This window comes from Oryzias latipes, chromosome 13 (assembly GCF_053564925.1).
Source record: "Oryzias latipes strain Hd-rR chromosome 13, Olatipes_Hd-rR_3.1".
In the NCBI taxonomy this organism is placed as follows: Eukaryota; Metazoa; Chordata; class Actinopteri; order Beloniformes; family Adrianichthyidae; genus Oryzias; species Oryzias latipes.
In genome coordinates, this window is record NC_136249.1 from 4762765 (window position 1) to 4783321 (window position 20557).

The 20557-nt window shown below is 41.9% G+C and overlaps 1 protein-coding gene across 2 annotated transcripts in view; it reads right to left on the reverse strand.

Annotated features, from left to right (window-relative positions):
* si:ch211-167j9.5 (tyrosine kinase receptor Cad96Ca) overlaps positions 1–20557 on the reverse strand; it is a 33296-nt gene that overhangs the window by 7611 nt on the left and 5128 nt on the right. Inside the window, exons 5-8 of one of the 2 annotated variants that reach the window (XM_023961832.2) lie at positions 18196–18294; positions 16142–16302; positions 4437–4574; positions 3166–3277 (exon numbers count right to left, since the gene is read on the reverse strand). In XM_023961832.2, coding sequence (XP_023817600.1) covers positions 3166–3277; positions 4437–4574; positions 16142–16302; positions 18196–18294 — 510 coding nt within the window. Of the gene's footprint in view, positions 1–3165; positions 3278–4415; positions 4575–16141; positions 16303–18195; positions 18295–20557 lie in introns of both variants that reach the window. The other variant, XM_023961831.2, reaches the window with a different exon arrangement.

Here is a 20557-nt window from a genome sequence, read left to right on the forward strand (position 1 = left end):
GTGATAGGGTGTGGGTTTGGCCCGCTCTCTTAATGCCCAACACATCTGGCGCACTCCTGAGGGCTGCTGCCAAAGGTTCTATTGCAATATTAAAGAGTAAAGGGGATAGAGGGCAACCCTGTCTTGTTTCTCTGGAGAGGACAAAGTACTCTGACAAGATCTTACTGCCTCAGGTTGTTTATAAAGGGTGTCAACCCATGAGCAGAAAACCTGTTCAAATCCAAAACTTCGGAGAGTCTTGAGCAGGAATTTATGCTTTACTCTATCAAATGCTTTAGGTGCATCTAATGTTATAATTACCTCCGGGTCAACATTAGCGTTTGACTGATAGATTATATGAAAAACCTGGCTGAGATTTCTATATCGTTGCCTTCCTTTCATAAAACCTGTTTGGTCTGGGTGGATGATTTTGTCTAGGACCCCTTCTAACCTGTCTGCGAGTATTCTAGTTAGAATTTTATAGTCACAGCCTAATAAGCTAGGGGGCCGGTTTAGCTCGTGCTGGTTTGCAGCGCCTTCCGTCCGTGAAACCAGGGTTCAATTCCGGGCTGCTCCCTATTCCCTTCTCTGCTGCTATGCCGGTCCCAAGCCCGGTTGGATTGAGATGATTGCGTCAGGAAGGGCATCCGGCGTAAAACGTTGCCAAGTTAACCATGCGACTCATCCTCAAGGGAGGGTTGTTTCGCTGTGGCGACCCCTGATGGGAGAAGCCGAAAGGGTAAGAAGAAGTCACAGCATAATAAGCTCACTGGTCGATGGGATTCACAGAGTAACGGATCTTTATCCTTTTTCGGCAATACAGAGATGGTTGCCTGCTTCATTGTGGGTGGTAATGCTTCTGCACCCAGAGCTTCTTTATAGAGACTGCTTAGGGGAGGAGTTTAGGGGAGAAAGTTCTGTAAAATTAGACTGGGAAGCCATCTGGGCCTGGTGATTTACCCAATTTCATTTTTCGCATTGCGTTTTCAACTTCTATTATTTGTATGTCTTTTTCTGCACATACCGGAAGTCCGAGATGTTTTTAACAATGTAGTCGCTGGGCCCCAGTTAGGCAGAGTGTTAAGTGTTGAATATATACAATTGCACTCTCACTCTTTCTACTCCATTTCCCATGAGACACTTCTGTTCCCATGAGTCATTGTTGTATCTTTGTGTCGAGAGTTGATGACATCACTCGCTAAATGAATGAGCTCTGATGTACGAGAGAGACGTTTTTGTTCCGTGCTCAATGGTTACTAAATATGCCTAGAGGAGGCTAAAGTTGATCCTGTCCCGGAGTCTTCTTCATCTATCCACCACGTGGATGAAAGATCGGAGCCGCGCTCTACACAGAGTTAACCACTGTGGTAATATCACCCAAAATGTGATGTCCACGCATGCGGACGCCAGGTCTGAAGAGGTTATGGTGCTTTCATTACTGTAAATGACTAAGAATCCACACCTGCTTGCGAATGTTTGATAATTTTAGAGGATCAAATGTACTTTTCAAATGGCTTAATTTACAGCAGCCTTCAGTCCTGTAATCTCTGCCACGTGAAGACCCAAGCTAAGGTTTGAAAGCATTTCAGAAGGCCAACAAGTCTGGATATAAAACCATTTTAGAATATGACAGAGAAGTCTGAATGCATTAAAGATAATGATGGCCGGCTCCATACAGTAGTGTGGAATCATTTCATGAACTAAGGGAGAAAGTATCCAGAAAATTCACTCGAGTAAGAGCAGCTTTACTTGAAAATCATACTACTTGTGTGGAAGGAAAAAAGTTAATATCTTAATAATTGTTTGAGCAAATACAGTAATTGGCCAAAAGAAAAATCCCTTACTAATGTTGAGTGACAGTTTGAGCCAATTTATATCTGATATCTGTTGAAAGGGCCAAACAAAAACCCCAAACATGTCTGCACATTCTGGTACTACCATAAGATAAAATAAATCTGTTAGGTTAAAAGTTTTTACTTTATTTCTTTAATGGAAATATCCCCCCTAATAGAACAACCTCTACAACAAAGGTCAAAGGCATGCGTAAAATGCATTACAGATGGAGGATTTGGGTTTTACTTTTCCTAGATATTCAAAATGCTGATATTATTGGGTGTTACAGATATATGAATTGTTTTGTTTGTTTTCTTTAATTCAAAATGTAATCTCAAATCTCCGCTCTTTTTAAATGCAATGATGACATATTTGTGTTAAAAAGTATTTGATGCTTCAGCTCAAATGCGTTGCTGCTTCACAAGCATTAAAAATAGAAACTATGCCATCTTTGTTGTGGTTCTGTTGGGCACATGCCTCCTCCAGGGGCACAACACCTGCTGCTCATCCCCACAATCAGCGCCTCCACACCTGCTGGCCATCAAGGACACTACCGTATTTATTCCTGAGGAGGATCTCCACCAGGGCCAGATTATTGTTCACCTTGTAGTAACAGTCTTCGGCTTCTAACATTTAGTTGCCTCAAAGAACAACTAAAATCTAACTTTTGCACAATCCCTCCCAGAAAGTCCGTCCTATTAACCTGCAAGTCCCTCTGCCAGCCGTGTCTCATCCTCTCTCCAGCCAAGACATAAGAAATCACTTCACTTCTACCAGTTTGTGTTCCCACTTGGATACAGTCATCCACCACCTTCTCCTATCAATGTGTCTCTGAGTTTCAGAAAACATGCAGCACCTTACAGCTCGTTGCAGACTTTCATCTTCTGGAATCACTGGCAGAAATTGACATTTTTGTTGGTGCCCACAGTCATGTTTTTATGAATTTATCTACAGATACCATTATTGTGGTGATATTATGCATCTCTGGAATAACACTAAAAGTGTTGCAAACAATGGAAAGTAGACAGATGCAGCACAATGTGGTGGAGTAGAATCACTGTCTTTTCTCAGCAGATTTACTCAAGTAAAAGAACTGGTGGAGTGAAAGTAATCATAGGACAATTTTATTTTCTTTTAAAAGTACAAAAGTAAATGTAACTTGTTACAACCCACCACTTTATTTCATACTTTAATTTTTTTCTTGCAGAGCCATCAGTGGACAGCTGATGTGGTAAATCCAGAAAACTGTGACACAGACTTAAAACACCCATGATTTTAACATCTGCTTCATACCAGTCTCTTCTACAGTCCTTGGGTTATTGAGGATGTTCACTCTTCAAGCTATCTACTCACCAAACGTCTGCATCTCCCACAGCACAATGCCGAACGACCACACATCTCCCTTGAAGCTGTAATACTTGTTCTTGAAATACTCCGGGGGGTACCAGCGCAGCGGCACCCGCTGCTGCTCGGATCACACACAGAGAACAAGAAAGAGGATCTTCACACTCAACATGCCTCAAAAGCAAACACACACTGACTAGAGTGGAATAACAGTAATAATAACAACAAAAGCTGCAATGCTTCAGGAGGAAGAGATTGAATGATGATATTTTTGCTGAAACAGACACAGGCTGGTTCATTGGAGTAGTGGAGCTCTCTGCTCTCAGTTTCATTCATACTTGTAGCTTCTTGTTTACAGGTAGCGACATCTTCACACAGAGGATGGCCGTATGCAGAACAGAACTGTCCAAACTTTTTGCACAGGGACGTATTTTGTGGGGTAAAAACGTTTGAGGGTCAACCATTTGCCCTAACTATTTTCATGATATTAAATGCAAATGAACTATTTATTAAACATTTTATTGCAAAGACATACTTTGACATTCATTTCCATGCATACATCTAAATAACTTTCACCCAAATCACTGTATAAAATTGTATGCATCGATTTTAAACAATGCTGGAGGCAGCAAATTATGGATTTTATGAAAGGAGCCTGCAGGTAATTTGAAATTTGAAATCTGGTCCAATTCTGCCCATAGGCCAGACTTTGGACATGCCTGACATAGAAGATTTAATGTGCCTTTTAGGATGCTTTTAGCACAAAGATGAAACTAGTCTTTTGGCCAACATATTTTATGGTTACACCTTATGTTTTCAATAATAACGTATAACGCACTAAAATAAAGCCATGATTTCTGTAAAACATCCAGAAATACTTTAGGTCAGTGGGTTCTTTTGCTTCAGCTGGAGCTGTAGAAGACCACAGCTTGTAATTTTTCCTGTTTTTTAGGAAGTTTTCTCACAATTCTCTGCTGTAAAGTACCACAGCTCTTCAGCCTGGGTATCTGGAGTTTTGAAATTATGAATGTACCGGTATAAAAAAATAATTTTGCTATCTTAGCTGTTCAAGCTAACCAGAGTGAAGGCGAGTTTGATGTTCAATTCTATTTTTGGGAATGAAGTCCCTATTTGAGTTAAATGTTTTTCAAGACAAATAAACCTAACCATATGACTCAACCCGTAGTCAGCGCTGGGAAGAGTAGTAGAGTAGGTGCTTGTATAATTAGCTATGCAAATCTTTCCAAAAGACTACTTACTGGCGTTGTTGAATTCTTTACCTGTGGACTCTGCCAACGAGTGCTGCAGCGGCTGGCCGTACGGCTCATGTCTTGAGCCAGACCAAACTCTGCCACCTTCACCTCCCAAGGAAACTTGTTGACCATGACATTCCTCAAAGCCAAGTCGCAGTGAAGGATCTGCACAAAAGGCAAAAGTCTCTCAGTGTGACTTCATGCATTTGTGCAGCAGATGTGTGCAGTCAATCAAAGTGGAGGAGTGGATGTTGAAATACGGAGGTAAAGAAGAAGAACTATAAGTGAACGGATGTGATTGGTGAACAAAGCAATGAAAAATGTTACATGTCTGTTATATAGTCAAAGTGGGTTCAGTCCAATTCATGTTACCATTTACTCCCAGTTATTACCCACTTTTGAAAAATAAAATAAAAACGATGATGTTCTTCAAATTTTACTGAAGTCTGTTTTCTATGGAAGCGATTGTGTAACATAATTAAAAATAAAAGTCAAAACCAGAAATGCTTTTTCATTTTCAAAATGAAGCTGCATTTTTTTGACTCAAAATTAAAATAAAAAAGCAATCCACCAAAATGCTTTTTTATTTTTTCTTCAACACTGTTTATTCTGTCACTTAATTAAAATGATACAGAAAATGGTATTTGACATTTCATTTTCAAAAAGTTATCCGGTAAATGTGTAGCAAAATTCATTTAGAAATGTCTAATTTGAAGAATTAAAATGTATTAACAGAAATGCTTTTTCATTTTAAAAGCATCAAATGACTCAAAATTAAAATGAAAAAGCAATCCACCAAAATGCTTTTTCATTTTCTTTTTCAACACCGCTTATTCTGTCATTTAATTAAAATGATAATGAAAATAGGTATTTGACATTTCATTTTCAAAAAATTAACTGGTAAATGTGTAGCTTCGCGCTGATTTTGCTGTTCGATGACAGCTGGATCCATCAACAGCTATAGCAGATTTCATGCTAAACGTTTGCTGGTTGGACGAACAAACACTCAGCGTGAAGCTGCAGGAGACTATCTTCTAAATGTGCTTTATTACAGTTGTGATTATTATTAAGGGCCTGTTTGCTCATTATGTTTTAAATCCGTGTGGTCAGTGCTTTTTTCTTCACTGCACGGACCTGAAAGACGGGTTAGCATTAGGCTAATATGTGCTTCAAACATTAGCCGTGGAGGTACTTAAAACTCTGTGCGGGCAATGAGCATCTTGGATGTAAATATGTGGAAATAACATCATCCTTTATTTTGTTCTGGACATCACTGGAAACACAAATTTATATAGTTCGGTAAAGTCAGAAAGATATTCACAGATTCGTGCTTCCGGCCTCAATAACTCTTCTGATAAACGTTCAAATGTGCCAGCAAGTATCTAATTCCTTTTGTATTAACACAGAGAGTGAACTACAATTTCACTTCAAAAGAAAAAAGATCGTTTTTTCACCTTTTGATCAAAATTATTCTCTTCGAGGTGTAAGTGCAGACACGCAGCGAGCCGGCAGCCAAGGGACCGTCAACAAAGTGCAACCTCTGTGAAACACCATTCTGTAAAAATCAATACTCTTGTGAAAAGTGAATACATCTCTACATTTATATGAACTGGTAGTGAATATCTGTCAGCATATTGATGCTAAAATAAATATTTTGTGTGTCTTTCTTTATTATATTTTATTGCACATATTTTTCACAATTATTAGAGACACGAATCATAATTAAAGTGATCAAAAGAATTTAAAAATACTGAAGCTTCAGTCACCAAACTTTCTCTACTGACTAATCATGACCTTATTGTCCGACTACAACAAAGATTTGGTCAGAAAACCGCTTTGTTTATGTTTTTCTATTAGTCATATAGAAATATGGATCATGTTCGGTCAAAAATCTTCAATAGCTCTAAAGATACTGAAGCTTCAGTCACCAAACTTTCTGTTCTGACTAATCATGACCTTATTGTCCGACTACAACAAAGACTTGGTCAGAAATGAACTTTGTTTATGTTTTTCTATTAGTCATATAGAAATATAGATCATATTCGGTCAAAAATCCTAAATAGCTCTGAAAATACTGAAGGTACTGCCACCAAACTGTCTGTACTGACTAATCATGACGTTATTGACCGACTACAACAAAGATTTGGTCAAAAATAAACTTTTTTTATTTTTTGGGAATTCTATATATTGGAATATGGATCATAATTGGTATAAATTGTTTAATAGCTCTGAAAATACTAAAGCTACAGTCACCAAACTGCCTGTACTGACTAATCATGACCTTAATGACCGACTACAACAAAGATTTGGTCAAAAATTCACTTTTTTTATTTTTTGGGAATTTTTTATTTTGAAATATGGATCATATTCGGTCAAAAATCCTCAAAAGCTCTGAAAATACTAAAGCTACAGTCACCAAACCGTCTGTACTGACTAATCATGAAGTTATTGACCGACTACAACAAAGATTTGGTCAAAAAAATGTTTTTTTATTTTTTGAGAATATTATATATTGAAACATGGATCATAATTGGTATAAATTGTTTAATAGCTCTGAAAATACTAAAGCTACAGCCACCAAACTGTCTGTACTGACTAATCATGACGTTATTGACCGACTACAACAAAGATTTGGTCAAAAAAAATGTTTTTTTTATTTTTTGAGACTATTATATATTGAAATATGGATCATAATTGGTATAAATTGTTTAATAGCTCTGAAAATACTGAAGGTACTGCCACCAAACTGTCTGTCGTGAGTAATCATGACCTTATTGACCGACTACAACAAAGATTTGTTCAAAGAACCGCTTGACTACCACAGAGATTTGGTCAGAAATTCACTTTGTTCTTTTTTAAGAATGAAAAATAATTAAAACCAAACACAGCCATCATAAAATTAGTCTCTATGCAGATGACATATTACTGTTTTTAAGTAATATACATTCTGTAAATGAAACGGCAACAATCATTAATGAATTCTCTTCTATATCAGACTATTCCATTAATTGGAATAAATCTGTTTTATTACCACTGAACAGTAATGCGGAGCAAGGACTCACAATACCAGTTAAATCAGGCAATATAAAATATCTAGGTATTTATTTTTCCCCCAAAATATCAGAACTGGTGCTGCTAAACTACACCCCATTACTGAAAAACATACAGGACGACCTAACACGCTGGACCAACCTGCCTTTGTCCCTTATGGGCAAGGTAGCCACGGTTAAAATGAAAATCTTACCCAAAGTTAATTATCTCTTCTCAATGATTCCCACACAACCGCCATTAAAATGGTTCAAAACATTAGACTCATCCATATCAAGCTTTCTATGGAACAATAAACCTGCAAGAATTAGTCTAAAAACTTTAAAATCTGCAAAAAGCTGTGGAGGATTAGAATTACCTAACTTCCACAATTACTTTCTTGCAAATAGATTACAATACATCTTAAAATGGTTAAAAAATAATCCAGAAACCAACTCATGGTTAGACTTGGAACAGGCGTTATGTGGAAAGATCAACCTGTCAGATCTTCCATTTATTAGTCAAATAGTTAAAAAACAGGATTGTTTCAAAAGTATTAATATAAATGCCACTTTAACAGCCTGGTGGGAATTTCTCAAAATATCAAAATCATCAATTCAACCGTGCAAAATGACACCCATCTGGAACAACCCAGACATCCTCATAAACAAAAAAATTATCCACTTCCCAGCTTGGCAAGCAGGGGGCATAAAACAACTAGAGCACATAATTATTGATAGAAGATTCATAACTCCCCAGGAACTTCAAGACAAACATGGAATATATAACTTCTTGGAATATCAGCAACTTAAATCAATTATTACTAAAAAGTTTAAATACAGAGACAACGATTTAAAGCTACCAGATGTAGTTACCACTCTGATCAATTTCTCAATGAATAAAACTCTCTCCAAAATATACAAACTTTTATGTAATTTAGATAACAATATTTCACTTCCGACAACAAAATGGGATGCGGATTTGAGCATCAGCACAGATGAAAGTTTTTGGTCAGAACTTTGTCTAAACACCTTTAAAATGACAAAAAATCCAAATCTGCAGCTAATCCATTTCAAAACTCTTCACAGAATTTACTACACTGGACAGAGGATGTTCAAGATGGGTCTCAGTAACTCAGACATTTGTCAGCACTGTGACAGTAATCTACCCGACAATTACATGCATGCACTGTGGTTCTGCACGCCTGTCCAGGCTCTCTGGCAGCAGGTATGTGCCGATCTATCAGTCTGGCTTAAGGTTTCAATCACAGCTTCACCGTCACTTTGTGTGCTTGGTGACATGAGTGCCATCGATGTAGAAGGAGGATTAGGCTCTATCATTTTCATAACTCTTTGCATTGCTAAAAAAACTATTTTAATAAATTGGAAAAGCAAAAAAAATATAAATATAAGTCAACACAGAAATCTGCTGCTTGATCATATCAGCTTGGAAAAAATGTCAGCCCAAAGTTCAAGTAACTTTGAAAGAATTCGGTCTCTCTGGTCTCCCATAGCTAACTCCGTGACTTAGGGGGTGGGGGGGGCATGGTCGTCGCTGCTCCTTGCCCTTCTGCCGTGGGCCGGGGTGGGGGTCGGGGCCTCCGGTGCCTGGCCGGGGGTGGTGGGGGCTCCGTTGGTCGGGGGGTCGGGTCCGGCGCCTGGGTGGGGCGGCCTGGGGCGCTGCGTGGTCCTCTGGGCTTGGGTGTGGGGGTGCGTGGTGGGGGGGGTGGGGTGGTGGTCTGGCTTGGCTTGGGGGGGTGGTCCCTTTGCCTGTGCTGGGGGGGGTTGGCGGGGAGCGCTGCTCGGGGGGGGGGGGCCCAGCGGCGCTGGATGGGCTTCCCGTCTACACCTGGGGCTGGGATCGGCCCTTCCCTGGCTCTGGGGCGGGACGGGACAACCCTCTTGGGGCCCCCGGTCGCTCTGGGTGTCATCCGCTTCGGCTGCGGGGTCTGGGGGTGGGGTGGGGTGGGGGTCTTGTCGGCCCTGTCCTGTGGGGGGGCATTCTGGGGGAGGGGGGGGGGGCACTATTGGTACGGGGCAGGGGGGGTTGACGGGTCGGGGTCTCCGCTGAGGCCATCGGCGGTTTCCCCGGCCGGTTGGCTGCCTCGGTCCCGTCGAGGCCTGACCAGAGCTCTTCTAGGGCCGGCGTTTAGGGGTGGGGGCCTGGGCTTGCTCCGGGGGGGGCCGGCGCTTTCTGGCTCCCCTCTCTCTGTGTGGGGGTGGTGGTGCTGGGCCTGGGGTGTCTGCGCCTCCGGGGGTGGGGCCCCGGGGCTGGGTGGGCCTGGCCCCCTTGCTGGGGGGGGGGGGGGGCGGGGGGGGGCTGTTTGACCACCGGGGGACAGTCTATCATCTGTCCCCAACTTACCCCCTTCCTCATATAACCTCATAATAGGGTGAGGGGGTGGGGGGCTTAGCCTGCGATGAGCCTTGGGGGGGGGGGGTTTACTAGGCAGTGACCCCCCTCCTGTGGTTGCCGTATGGAGTGGGCCCCCCCTCTTTCGGTTTTATTTGCACCTTAGACATGTAGGGCCCTTGGTAGGGGGGGTGCTTGGACATCACTGCCAGCAAGCAGCGGATGTCCTCCTAGCACCCTACCCGCCAATTTTAACCGCACCTTAGACATTTAGGGCCCCTTGGTGGGGAGGGTGAGGGGACGTCACTGTGAGTAATCAGGAGACGTCCCCTTAGTGCCCTACCCGCCAATTTTAACCGCACCCCCCTTAGTACACACACCCCTCCCCCCTCAATATATACATCCCAACATAAACACACACACATGCACACACACACTCTCTCAAACACACATACACGCACACACATTTTGCAAGGAAGGTGGGACCTAGGACCATCTGTCCCCTGCCTCTTCCCTGGTGGGGGGTACGGGCCCCTTTGCAACGGCGGCTGTGTCCCCGGGGTGCTGGCTTCCTGGGCCCGGCGGTGCTCTCTCCGCGCGGTGGGGGGGTTCACATTACATCTGAGCCGGGGGTGTTCGAGTCCCTGGGGGGTGGGTTCTGGTCCTTGCTCCTGAGTGCTGGGCCCCGCCAAATTTCCAACTGTGGCCGAGCCTGGTCGGGCCATATTTACAACACCCCTTGTGGGCCCTCTTTTTTCCCCGGGGTTCCCCCCTCCTGGGCGGGGGCGGCGGGCCCCTGCCTCGCTCCTCCCTGGACCAACCGTTGGCCGGGCGGATGGCTGCCTGGAGTGCGGAGTGGGTCTCCCTTGGGGGGTCCTGGCCCGTACCTGGGGTTGGGGCGGGGGGATGCCCGGAACTCCTGGGTGGTGGTGGGGTGCTCGTCTGGGGCTGTGGGCGTCCTTCTCCGGTGGGGCCCTGCGTTGGGTTCTCCCGGCGCGGCGGGGGGGCTGCTCTCCTGGTTGGGCTGGGGCGGCGCCCTCTTTCCCTCCGTGCCTCCCTGCTCTCTGGCTCTGGGGGCCTTGCGGCGGCCCTGCTGGCCCTGGCCTGGGTGGCGGGCTTGGTCGCCCGGGCGGCGGTTGTTCCCTGCCGGTTCCCGTGTGGTGTTGGGGGGAATCCGGCTGCCGCTGCTGGTGCGGTGGGGGTCTTGGGGTGGGGATGGCTGGGCACTCTCCCTCCTTCTTTTCACGTTCCACCATCCATTTTAGAAGAACATAAACACTCACCTGAGCACAGGTGTCAGCTCAACAGACTGAATGACTGAAATATTTCACACTAGTTGGTTTTAAGGCATAAGTATGCGTGTGAACACTATCTGTTTTGTGTACATGTCGACAGGTGGACATTTTTGCAACTAACAGGTGTGTTTATAACATTTGAGTGTGTGTGTGGACAGGCTCCGCCCTTTTTTTTTTTTGTTTGTTTTTTTTTTACATTTGAACCTTACCATAATGAGTAACAACCAGTAAACTTGTTGCTTTATGCTGCTTCATGGTCTTATCCCCCTTCCCCTCCTATTATCACCCCCTACCCCCCCTCTCTCTAACGTCCCTCTTTCTTCTTCCCCTCTTTCCTTTTCCGTCCGGTCCAACACCAAAGATTTTCAGACATGTTTGAAATTAATAAAGTTTGGCCTCAATTACAAAAGGGGTTTATTCAGACATACCTTTGGTTTGTCTGAAGATTAATAACCCCTCTTGTTAAAGTAAAATATGTCCAACCCAAGAGGCCCTCAGCTCTCATCTGTCTGCCTAGCTGTTGGACAGGACAAGTTAAAAAAAAAGAAAAAAAAAAAAAAAAAAAAAAAAAAAAGAATGAAAAATAATTTTTTAATTACACTCATTTGCTCATAAAATACAATTAATGCAGTCCTCAATAGTCCTCATTTTTACTATACCATCTTACTACAACAACCTGTTTCTTTCTTTATTTTTTATGGTATCTCACTTATTCGCATATTGATCATCATTGGCCCATGACATTTAATTAGTTCTGCTTATAGTTTAATAACAGTAAACAACTCTTTCCCATTTATTTATACCAAACCACTAAAGAAAATGGTGAAAGAAAATAACTTTCAGTAGCTTTTAGAAATAATTTATTAGGAAAAAATATAATGCAATGTAGACCCAATAATTAAATAAAAACTGTCCTTAGTTATACTAGTATTCAAACAAACAGATTGGAACAAAACATTTTCAGTGAACTAAATTGTACAATTATATTCCAATATAAAGAATTCCCAAAAAATAAACAAAGTGAATTTCTGATCAAATCTTGGTTGTAGTCGGTCAATAAGGTCATGATTAGTCAGTAAGGAAAGTTTGGTGACTGTAGCTTTAGTATTTTCAGAGCTATTGAGGATCTTTGACCAAATATGATCTATATTTCTATATGAAAATACCCAAAAAATAAACAAAGCGGTTCTTTGAACAAATCTTTGTTGTAGTCGGTCAATAAGGTCATGATTAGTCAGTACAGACAGTTTGGTGACTGTAGCTTTAGTATTTTCAGAGCTATTGAGGATCTTTGACCGAATATGATCCACATTTCAATATAAAGAATTCCCAAAAAATAAAAAAATGTTTATTTTGACCAAATCTTTGTTGTAGTCGGACAATAAGGTCATGATTAGTCAGTAAGGAAAGTTTGATGACTGTAGCGTCAGAATTTACAGAGCTATTAATCACTTTAATTATGATTCATATCTCTATTAAAATGTAAAAAATATGTGCTACAAAATATGATAAAGATGGACTTTCACACAAAATATTTATTTTAGCATCAATATGCTGACAGATATTCACTACCAGTTCATATAAATGTAGAGATGTATTCACTTTTCACAAGAGTATTGATTTTTACAGAATGGTGTTTCACAGAGATTGCACTTTGTTGACGGTCCCTTGGCTGCCGGCTCGCTGCGTGTCTGCATTTACACCTCGAAGAGAACAATTTTGATCAAAAGGTGAAAAAACGATCTTTTTTCTTTTGAAGTGCATTTGTAGTTTACTCTCTGGGTTAATACAAAAGGTTTGAGATACTTGCTGTCACGATTGAACGTTTATCTGAAGAGTTATTGAGGCCGGAAGTCCGAATCTGTGAATATCTTTCTAACTTTACCGAACTAATTTATATGATGGTTTCTCAGATCGTAGCAGCACTTCCTCCTTCAGCGATCGGGAGCCTCGGATCGCAGGGCTTCGCACTCCGCTATGCGAAGGCGGCTACCGTTCCGACTGGGAGTTTCGACGAATCGCGGTGCGTCCACAGAAGGCGGAAATGCTGCTATGTAGTCCTGAGAAACTGTGTGTCATCAGAAGTTCACAACCATCACAAAGCCCTCTCCTCTGCCGCTAACACAAAGCTACACTGCTCCTAGCATGAGTCTGTTAGCAGCCGACACACAGAGAAGCACTGACGTCATCGCCCCGCCTCCCCTCTGGAAATACTAAGTCAAATTGAATAATGTGACAATGTTGGCAGGGTGGATGTGAAAATGCAAATGCAATCCCCTCTTTGCATTTTCATTTTAATTATGACACAGAATGAGCAGTTTTTAAGTAGAAATGAAAAAGCATTTTAAAGTATTGCTTTTTCATTTTAATTTTGAGTCATTTGATGCAGTTACATTTTCAAAATTAAATACCTTTCTGTTAATCCATTTAATTGTCAAATTAGACATTTCTAAATGAATTTTGCTACACATTTACCAGAGAACTTTTTGAAAATGAACTGTCAAATACCATTTTCATTATCATTTTAATTAAGTGACTGTCATGTGCAGGGTGGCTCGCGAGCGGTAGGACCCAGAAGCAGAGGCCCACGGGTTCAGGACTAAAGGGTTTAATAACAGAACAAAAGGCGCTGCAGAGCAGGAACACTAAGACAAAACAAAAACTCACTGTGGCTTGGCGAGGGACAAGGAACGAGGAAGCTAAGACATGAAGACGTGAACACCATGACACAAGCTAATGGACCAGCCCAGGAGGAAGGGAGCCACGGAAACAGAACCAAACAAGACAGAACAAGACACAACAAACTCAAACCATGACAGTGACAGAATAATCAGTGTTGAAGAAGAAAATGAAAAAGTATTTTGCTGGATTGCTTTTTTCATTTTAATTTTGAGTCAAAAAATGCAGCTTCATTTTGAAAATTAAAAAGCATTTCTGGTTTTGACTTTTATTTTTAATCGCTTCCATATTTTTCAGACAGTGACACAAAAAAATTGTTTTTCAAAACATATTCAAGTCAGATAAGAATCAATCTAAAATGAAGACATGCTCATTTTAGATGGCAGGGATGTTCACCTCCAGATCTCCCTGTTTCCTTTCTAGACTATTCTTCTTTTTGGTGAAATTATTCCTGAATCAGGTCATCAGCAACATGTAGGACATCCAGAACAAAAGACAACAGACGGACTCAAATGATCAAAGAGTCAATTGGGGGTTCCAGACTTGTCATCCTGTTGGAGGACAAGATGCTGAATACCCCCACGCCCCCACCACCATCTCCACATTACACTAGACAAAGAGCAGCATCGGTTTCTGACTCATTCAACCCTGGTGTCCAAAGGAGCAATCGAGGAAACTGTCTCTCAAGCACCATCCCAACACTCTAGTCTGACACTACAATATGGATTCAATGTTTTACTAAGTGATATGTGTGTAAATATTAAGTGTTGACAATATACAGTGGGGCAAAGAAGTATTAAGTCAGCCACCAATTGTGCAAGTTCTCCTATCTAAAAAGATGAGAGAGGATATATTATTAAAGGATATATTTGTAAATTATAACTATTTGGTCACCTTCAAAAGTTCATCTCAATATTTAGTTATAAACCCTTTGTTGGTTTCTGTAAGTCTTCACAAAGTTTTCACAAGCTGTTGCTGGTATTTTGGCCCATTCTTCCATGCAGATCTCCTCTAGAGCAGTGATGTTTTGGTGCTGTTGCTGAGGAACAGACTTTCAACTCCCTCCAAAGATTTACTATGGGGTTGAGAACTGGAGACTGGCTAGTCTGCTCCAGGACCTTGAAATGCTTCTTACGAAGCCGCTCCTTTGTTACCTGGGCAGTGTGTTTGGGATTGTTGTCATGCTGAAAGACCCAGCCACGTTTTATCTTCAGTGTCCTCGCTGATGGAAGGAGGTTTTCACTCAAAATCTGACGATGCATGACCTCATTCATTTACACGCATCAGTCGTCCTGATCCCTTTGCTGAAAAACAGCCCCAAAGCATGATGTTTCCACCCCCATGCTCTACAGTAGATATGGTGTTCTTTGGATGCAGCTCAGCATTCTTTCTCCTCCAAACATGATGAGTGGAGTTCTTCTTCTTCTTCTTCTGCAAAAAGTTCCATTTTGGTTTCATCTGACCATAGGACATAGACGCTCCTGTACATGTACTGGCTTTAAGTGGGAGAACTTGCACGATTGGTGGCTGACTAAATACTTTTTTTCCCCACTGTGCAGTTATTTGGCTGTGGAAAATGTCTCATTAGCTGTCCAACGTCACACGTATGTGGGACATTTGATCTCCGTATTTGACCCATCTTCTGGGAAAGTAGTCTGCGGCAGACACAGGCATCCATCCATCCATCCATCCATCAATCTTGTTAACCTGCTGAATTCATTTCGGGGTCACCAGGCTGCTGGAGCCTGTCACAGCTAGTGTTGGGCAAAGATGGGATGCACCCCGGACAGGTCGACAGCCTGCTGCACTAACTCTCACACACAACCCACACACATGCATACCTATGGGGCACTTTAGGGCCATCAGGCAACCTGTGGGGCATGTCTTTGGACCGTGGGAGGAAGCTGGAGTCCCTGGAGACAACCCCCACATACACAGGGAGAACATGCAAACTCCACACAGAAGGGTCCCAGTCGGGATTTAAACCAAACTAGAGCTCCCGAAAGTGCTAACCACTGCTTCACCATGTAGCCAAACTTTGTTTCCTCCCTGAAACCAGGCAGACACAGTTGCGCTTGAGAACTATTTGGTGGTTTAGCCCCCAATCTAACCCATTTGTCATTTTTGTACAGCATCTGTGTCCTTTGGCAAATTCCTCTTCTATCTCTATCTTATACTGTTGTTGTGGTTATTTTCTGACATACTAGACAGTTATAATGACCTAATTTCACCCGGAGGATGGATAAAGTCATCTTTTCATCTGGAGAATTGAGGTTGTTTATTTGAAGAAATGACAATGCAAAGTTTTTTCTGTTATTGTTGTTTTTTGTACAATGTGGCTAAAATGGTTTAATTAAGTCAAAAAGCATAAAAATGTACCATTTTGGAGCGCAGGTGCTGCATGGCCAGAGCGATGTGATAGGAGGCGATAGTGAGCAGACTCTGCAGCTCAGGGTCTCCACTCAGGTGGACTCTGTTGGTCTGGAGGAAAGTTCTCAGAGTCCCAAAGCTCACGTATTCCATGATCAGCATGAATGGCTCTGCAGAGAAAATGGCAAACAAGCTCTGACAGAAAGATCTCCAAAGATTTTCACAGAACAGCTGGTACAGGTTGCTTTTGAGTCAAGGGGATTCTCTGTGCTCATGGTTGTAACTAGGGATGGGTACCGAGCCCCGGGGTAACATTCTTCAAGACCCTAGTATCGTTAACGGTTCTGCTATCAGTACTGGAGAAGTCTTTTTTTCTGTCCCACAAGATATAAACTTTATCTGCTATATTTAACTCTACAAGTCAGTAGATTTTCCGTTAATTAATGATGATATTAATTTCTTTTTTCTCGCAGAAGAGGAGAGGTCTGTCTGACTATTTGTGTGCACGGGGGCTGTTGTTCAGACAGCACGCGGCGCGCGCACACAGGAACGCTACCAAAGATATACGATGGCGGGAAGAGCTAAATGGCCCAAAATGCGTCTCTTTCCTCCCTGTGCTGCGGCTCTCTGTGGTTTAGTAAAATAACTATTGTTGGACCTTAAACACAGTCAGAGCAGTCAGGAGGAAGAGACCAGCGTGAACATGTGGAGGGGGTGAGTCTGCAGCTGTGAACGCCGACCAGAGACTGTTATGGGATGGAAAGTTCTTTAAAAAAGACAGTCAGTGGTGATCTCGTAGGGGACACATGAGCGCCCCCCCCCAAAAAAAAACAACAAAATTGTTTTTATCCCCCTACACCAAACCACCCATTTCAGCGTAAGATGAATTAAATTTGGGTCAGGGCGCCCCCACTATCCTGTCACCTTGCTGCTACGATGAATGTATGTTGCGCTGTCTGTGTAGTAAACGTTGGGGGGGGGGGGGGGGGGGGTTGCACACGGGGATACAACGAACGGGTAGAGAGGCGGGGGCGGGGCTTAGACTCAACGCTTATGATTCCAGACAAACTAACAGCTACTTCCAAATAAATAAATAAATATCTTCCATGAAATTAACATAATTTATTGGGTTTACTGTATTTAAAGAATGAGTTTCCATCATCTCATTCATCTTAACTCTGGGTGTTTGACAGACAGAAAAGTCTATTAAAGATTGTGGAAAATGGACAAAAGATCAAAGGAAACATCACACTTATACAGAATACAAGTTATTAAATTAAATGATTAACAAAATATCCTGACAGTATTTTGAATCAATACAAGTATTGCCAAATTAACTATCACTACATGTCAGCAAAGACAGTTTTTTCTAACACATCTAGTGTTGCGGCTCCCTGTGCTTTCATCTCAGTGGGAAACTGATCCAAATGGCTCTTTGAGAGGTTCAGGTTTCTGACCCCTGGTCTAGCACATCCACGTGCATTCCAGCTTTGTATTGTAACATTATCATGTATAAAGTAAAAAAACATAATGAGGAAATAAAACACTTTAAGTTCTTAATTTGTTATTTATTTATTTTTTGTCCTCAAAAAGTATCGACAATAGTATCGTTAAAATACCGGATGGATAAGCAGTATCAATAAGAGTAGTAGTTCTGTTAAACGATACCCATCCCTAGTTGTAAGATGTTCTTATCTGATTTTTTAACAAGTTCCTTCAACTTCTACAAAACTATGATACAGAACATATTTTATTTATTATAGTTGCTAAAGATGAGATGTTCTTAAAAAAATGAAACTTTGAAGCAGCACCTTAAAACCCTGAAATTTCTTTTTATGAGTTCTTTGTTGACAGTGTGTGACCAAAACTGTTCCTTCTGATTCAAACTTTTGCTGCTGTTCAGGGCTCTTCACTCTGTCAGTGATAGAAAGTTCTTTTAACTAAAATGCAGCCAAACCGGAACTCACTTTTTTTCCACCACTGTGTTAGCAGATAAAATGCGGATTTATTGAAACTGTTTTCATGACACCAAAGGTTGTGAAGAAACCGTAAAAATGTCCTACCTTCTGATGTGTTCCAGTCCAGGAGCTGCAGGACGTTCTTATGGTGCATCAACTTCCTCATGATGGAAACCTCGGTCTCCACATGTTTCAGACGCACACCTCAGAGGAAAAACACACAAAATCAAATGATGTCAGTGGATTTTATAAATATTCTTGACAGAAGTTTGGATTAGTGGGAACATCTCTGCTGTTGGAAAGAAAGGACTGTGACTTTCTGTGCTGCAGGCAGTGTTTTATGTGAGATAGTTCATTTTAAACTTTACACTCTGGTGCTGCTCTTCAAAGACAGTGGGATTTTTTTAAATATAGCTACAAACAGTCAGGTTTAAGGCACAAAAATATTGAAGGTTTTCTTTTGAGAATCCTTTAACTCTTCTCAAAAACATCACTCTCTGCTCTAAACCTAAAACACAATTCAAATCTACTCTTTGCAGAACACATGACACATTTTCATTTTTAAAACACGTATGAAAAAATTTAACACAAGTGGTCAAAACTGTAGACACCTGTTGCAATTTAACTGCAGTGAGTATTAGGACAGTCCTGAAACAACTGAGCAGCTTTTCAGAGATGGATAACAGACCAAGACCATGTAGACCCAGGCCCCCACCAAGATCCTGACCCACGCCCAGGCCCAGACCAGCACCAAGACCCAGACCCCCAGCAGGACCCAGACCCAGACCAGCACCAAGACCCATACCTCTACAAAGTATATGAAAAGTATATGTCTGTAACACTACGTAACACTACTAGAGCACCCAAATATTGACAAAAGATTCATAACACCCCAGGAACTTCAGGACAAACATGGAATAAATAACTTCTAGGAATATCAGCAACTTAAATCTATCATTACTCTTCTTCCTCTTTCGGCTGCTCCCATCAGGGGTCGCCACAGCGAACAAGTCGCATGGTAAACTTGGCAATGTTTTACGCCGGATGCCCTTCCTGACGCAACCCTCTCAAACCGGGCTTGGAACCGGCACAGAGGTAGAGAAGGGAACAGGGAGCAGCCCGGAGTCGAGCCCTGGTTTCACGGACGGAAGGCGCCGCAAACCAGCACGAGCTAAACCAGCTCCCCAAATCCATCATTACTAAAAAGTTTAAATACAGAGACAATGATTTAAAGCTACCAGAAGTAGTTACCTCTCTGATTAATTTCTCAATGATTAAAACTCTTTACAAAATATACAAACTCTAATGCAACTTAGATCAGTGTTTTTCAACCAGTGTGCCGCGGCACACTAGTGTGCCGTGGTAGATGGTCAAGTGTGCCGTGGGAAATTGCCCTCATTAACTGATCTAAAAACATTTCCCATCTCCAGGAAATCAGCTCTTTGTTCATCCAAACAGGCCCTGATAAAACACTGAGTAGTAAGGAATATGAAAGATCTTAAAATTACTTTTTCTTTGTGTTTATTTAATTCTATTAAAGAAATTTTGATAAGAATCACGGTACCGCGATTTACCTGCAGCTATGACAGTTTGCGGAAAAGTCCCGTCCCTTTAACTGTCTCCACCAATCATTCTTGAAGGTTTAATCACATGTCATCAGTCTGACCAATCAGAAGTGCTTAAAGTCTTCACTTCCTTGTTCTTAATTCTGCTGATAAAGTCGCTCAGTTCTAACAAAAATACCAGCTAAAGCTCTTCTTTAGCGGTGTAGCTTTCCACAGAGTCCGGTGTCAGACTGTGAAACAAGTGGACAATACAATGAAGCTCAGAGACGCGAGTCTTTCTGCAAGTTTTCGGCAGTTTTCACACTACATCTCCCATGATGCATTGGCTTAAAGAGCCAGTGTCCCAGCGCACAATGAGTTGTCCTTGAGAAACGCCTTGAAACCACAACAAACAAACAGTTTCTAAATTTTCTAATTTAACTTTCATTTCATCTCTTAGAAAAAACAGCCGCAACTTCCTGCTTTTCCGGCCACAATTATCACAAAAATGCACGTGAGATTGCGGGCGGGGGGGGGGGGGGGGGGGGGGCTGTCGATCAATACAGACCATGAATTTCTGTTTTTTTTTTTTTTTTTTGGGATGCTGGTGTGCCGCGGGATTTTTGTCAAGGTTAAAGTGTGCCGTGGCTCAAAAAAGGTTGAAAAACACTGACTTAGATAATAACATTTCACTTCCGCTAACAAAATGGGATGCAGATTTGAGCATCAGCACAGATGAAAGCTTCTGGTCAGAAATTTTTCTAAACACCTTTAAACTGACAAAAAGTACAAAATTGCAGCTAATCCAATTCAACTTTGAAAAAATTCAGTCTCTCTGGTCTCCCATTGTTAACTACATGGGGGTGGGGGTGGGGGGGGTGGGGGCTGGGCGTAGGGGTGTGTATTGGCAAGAGTCTGGCGAT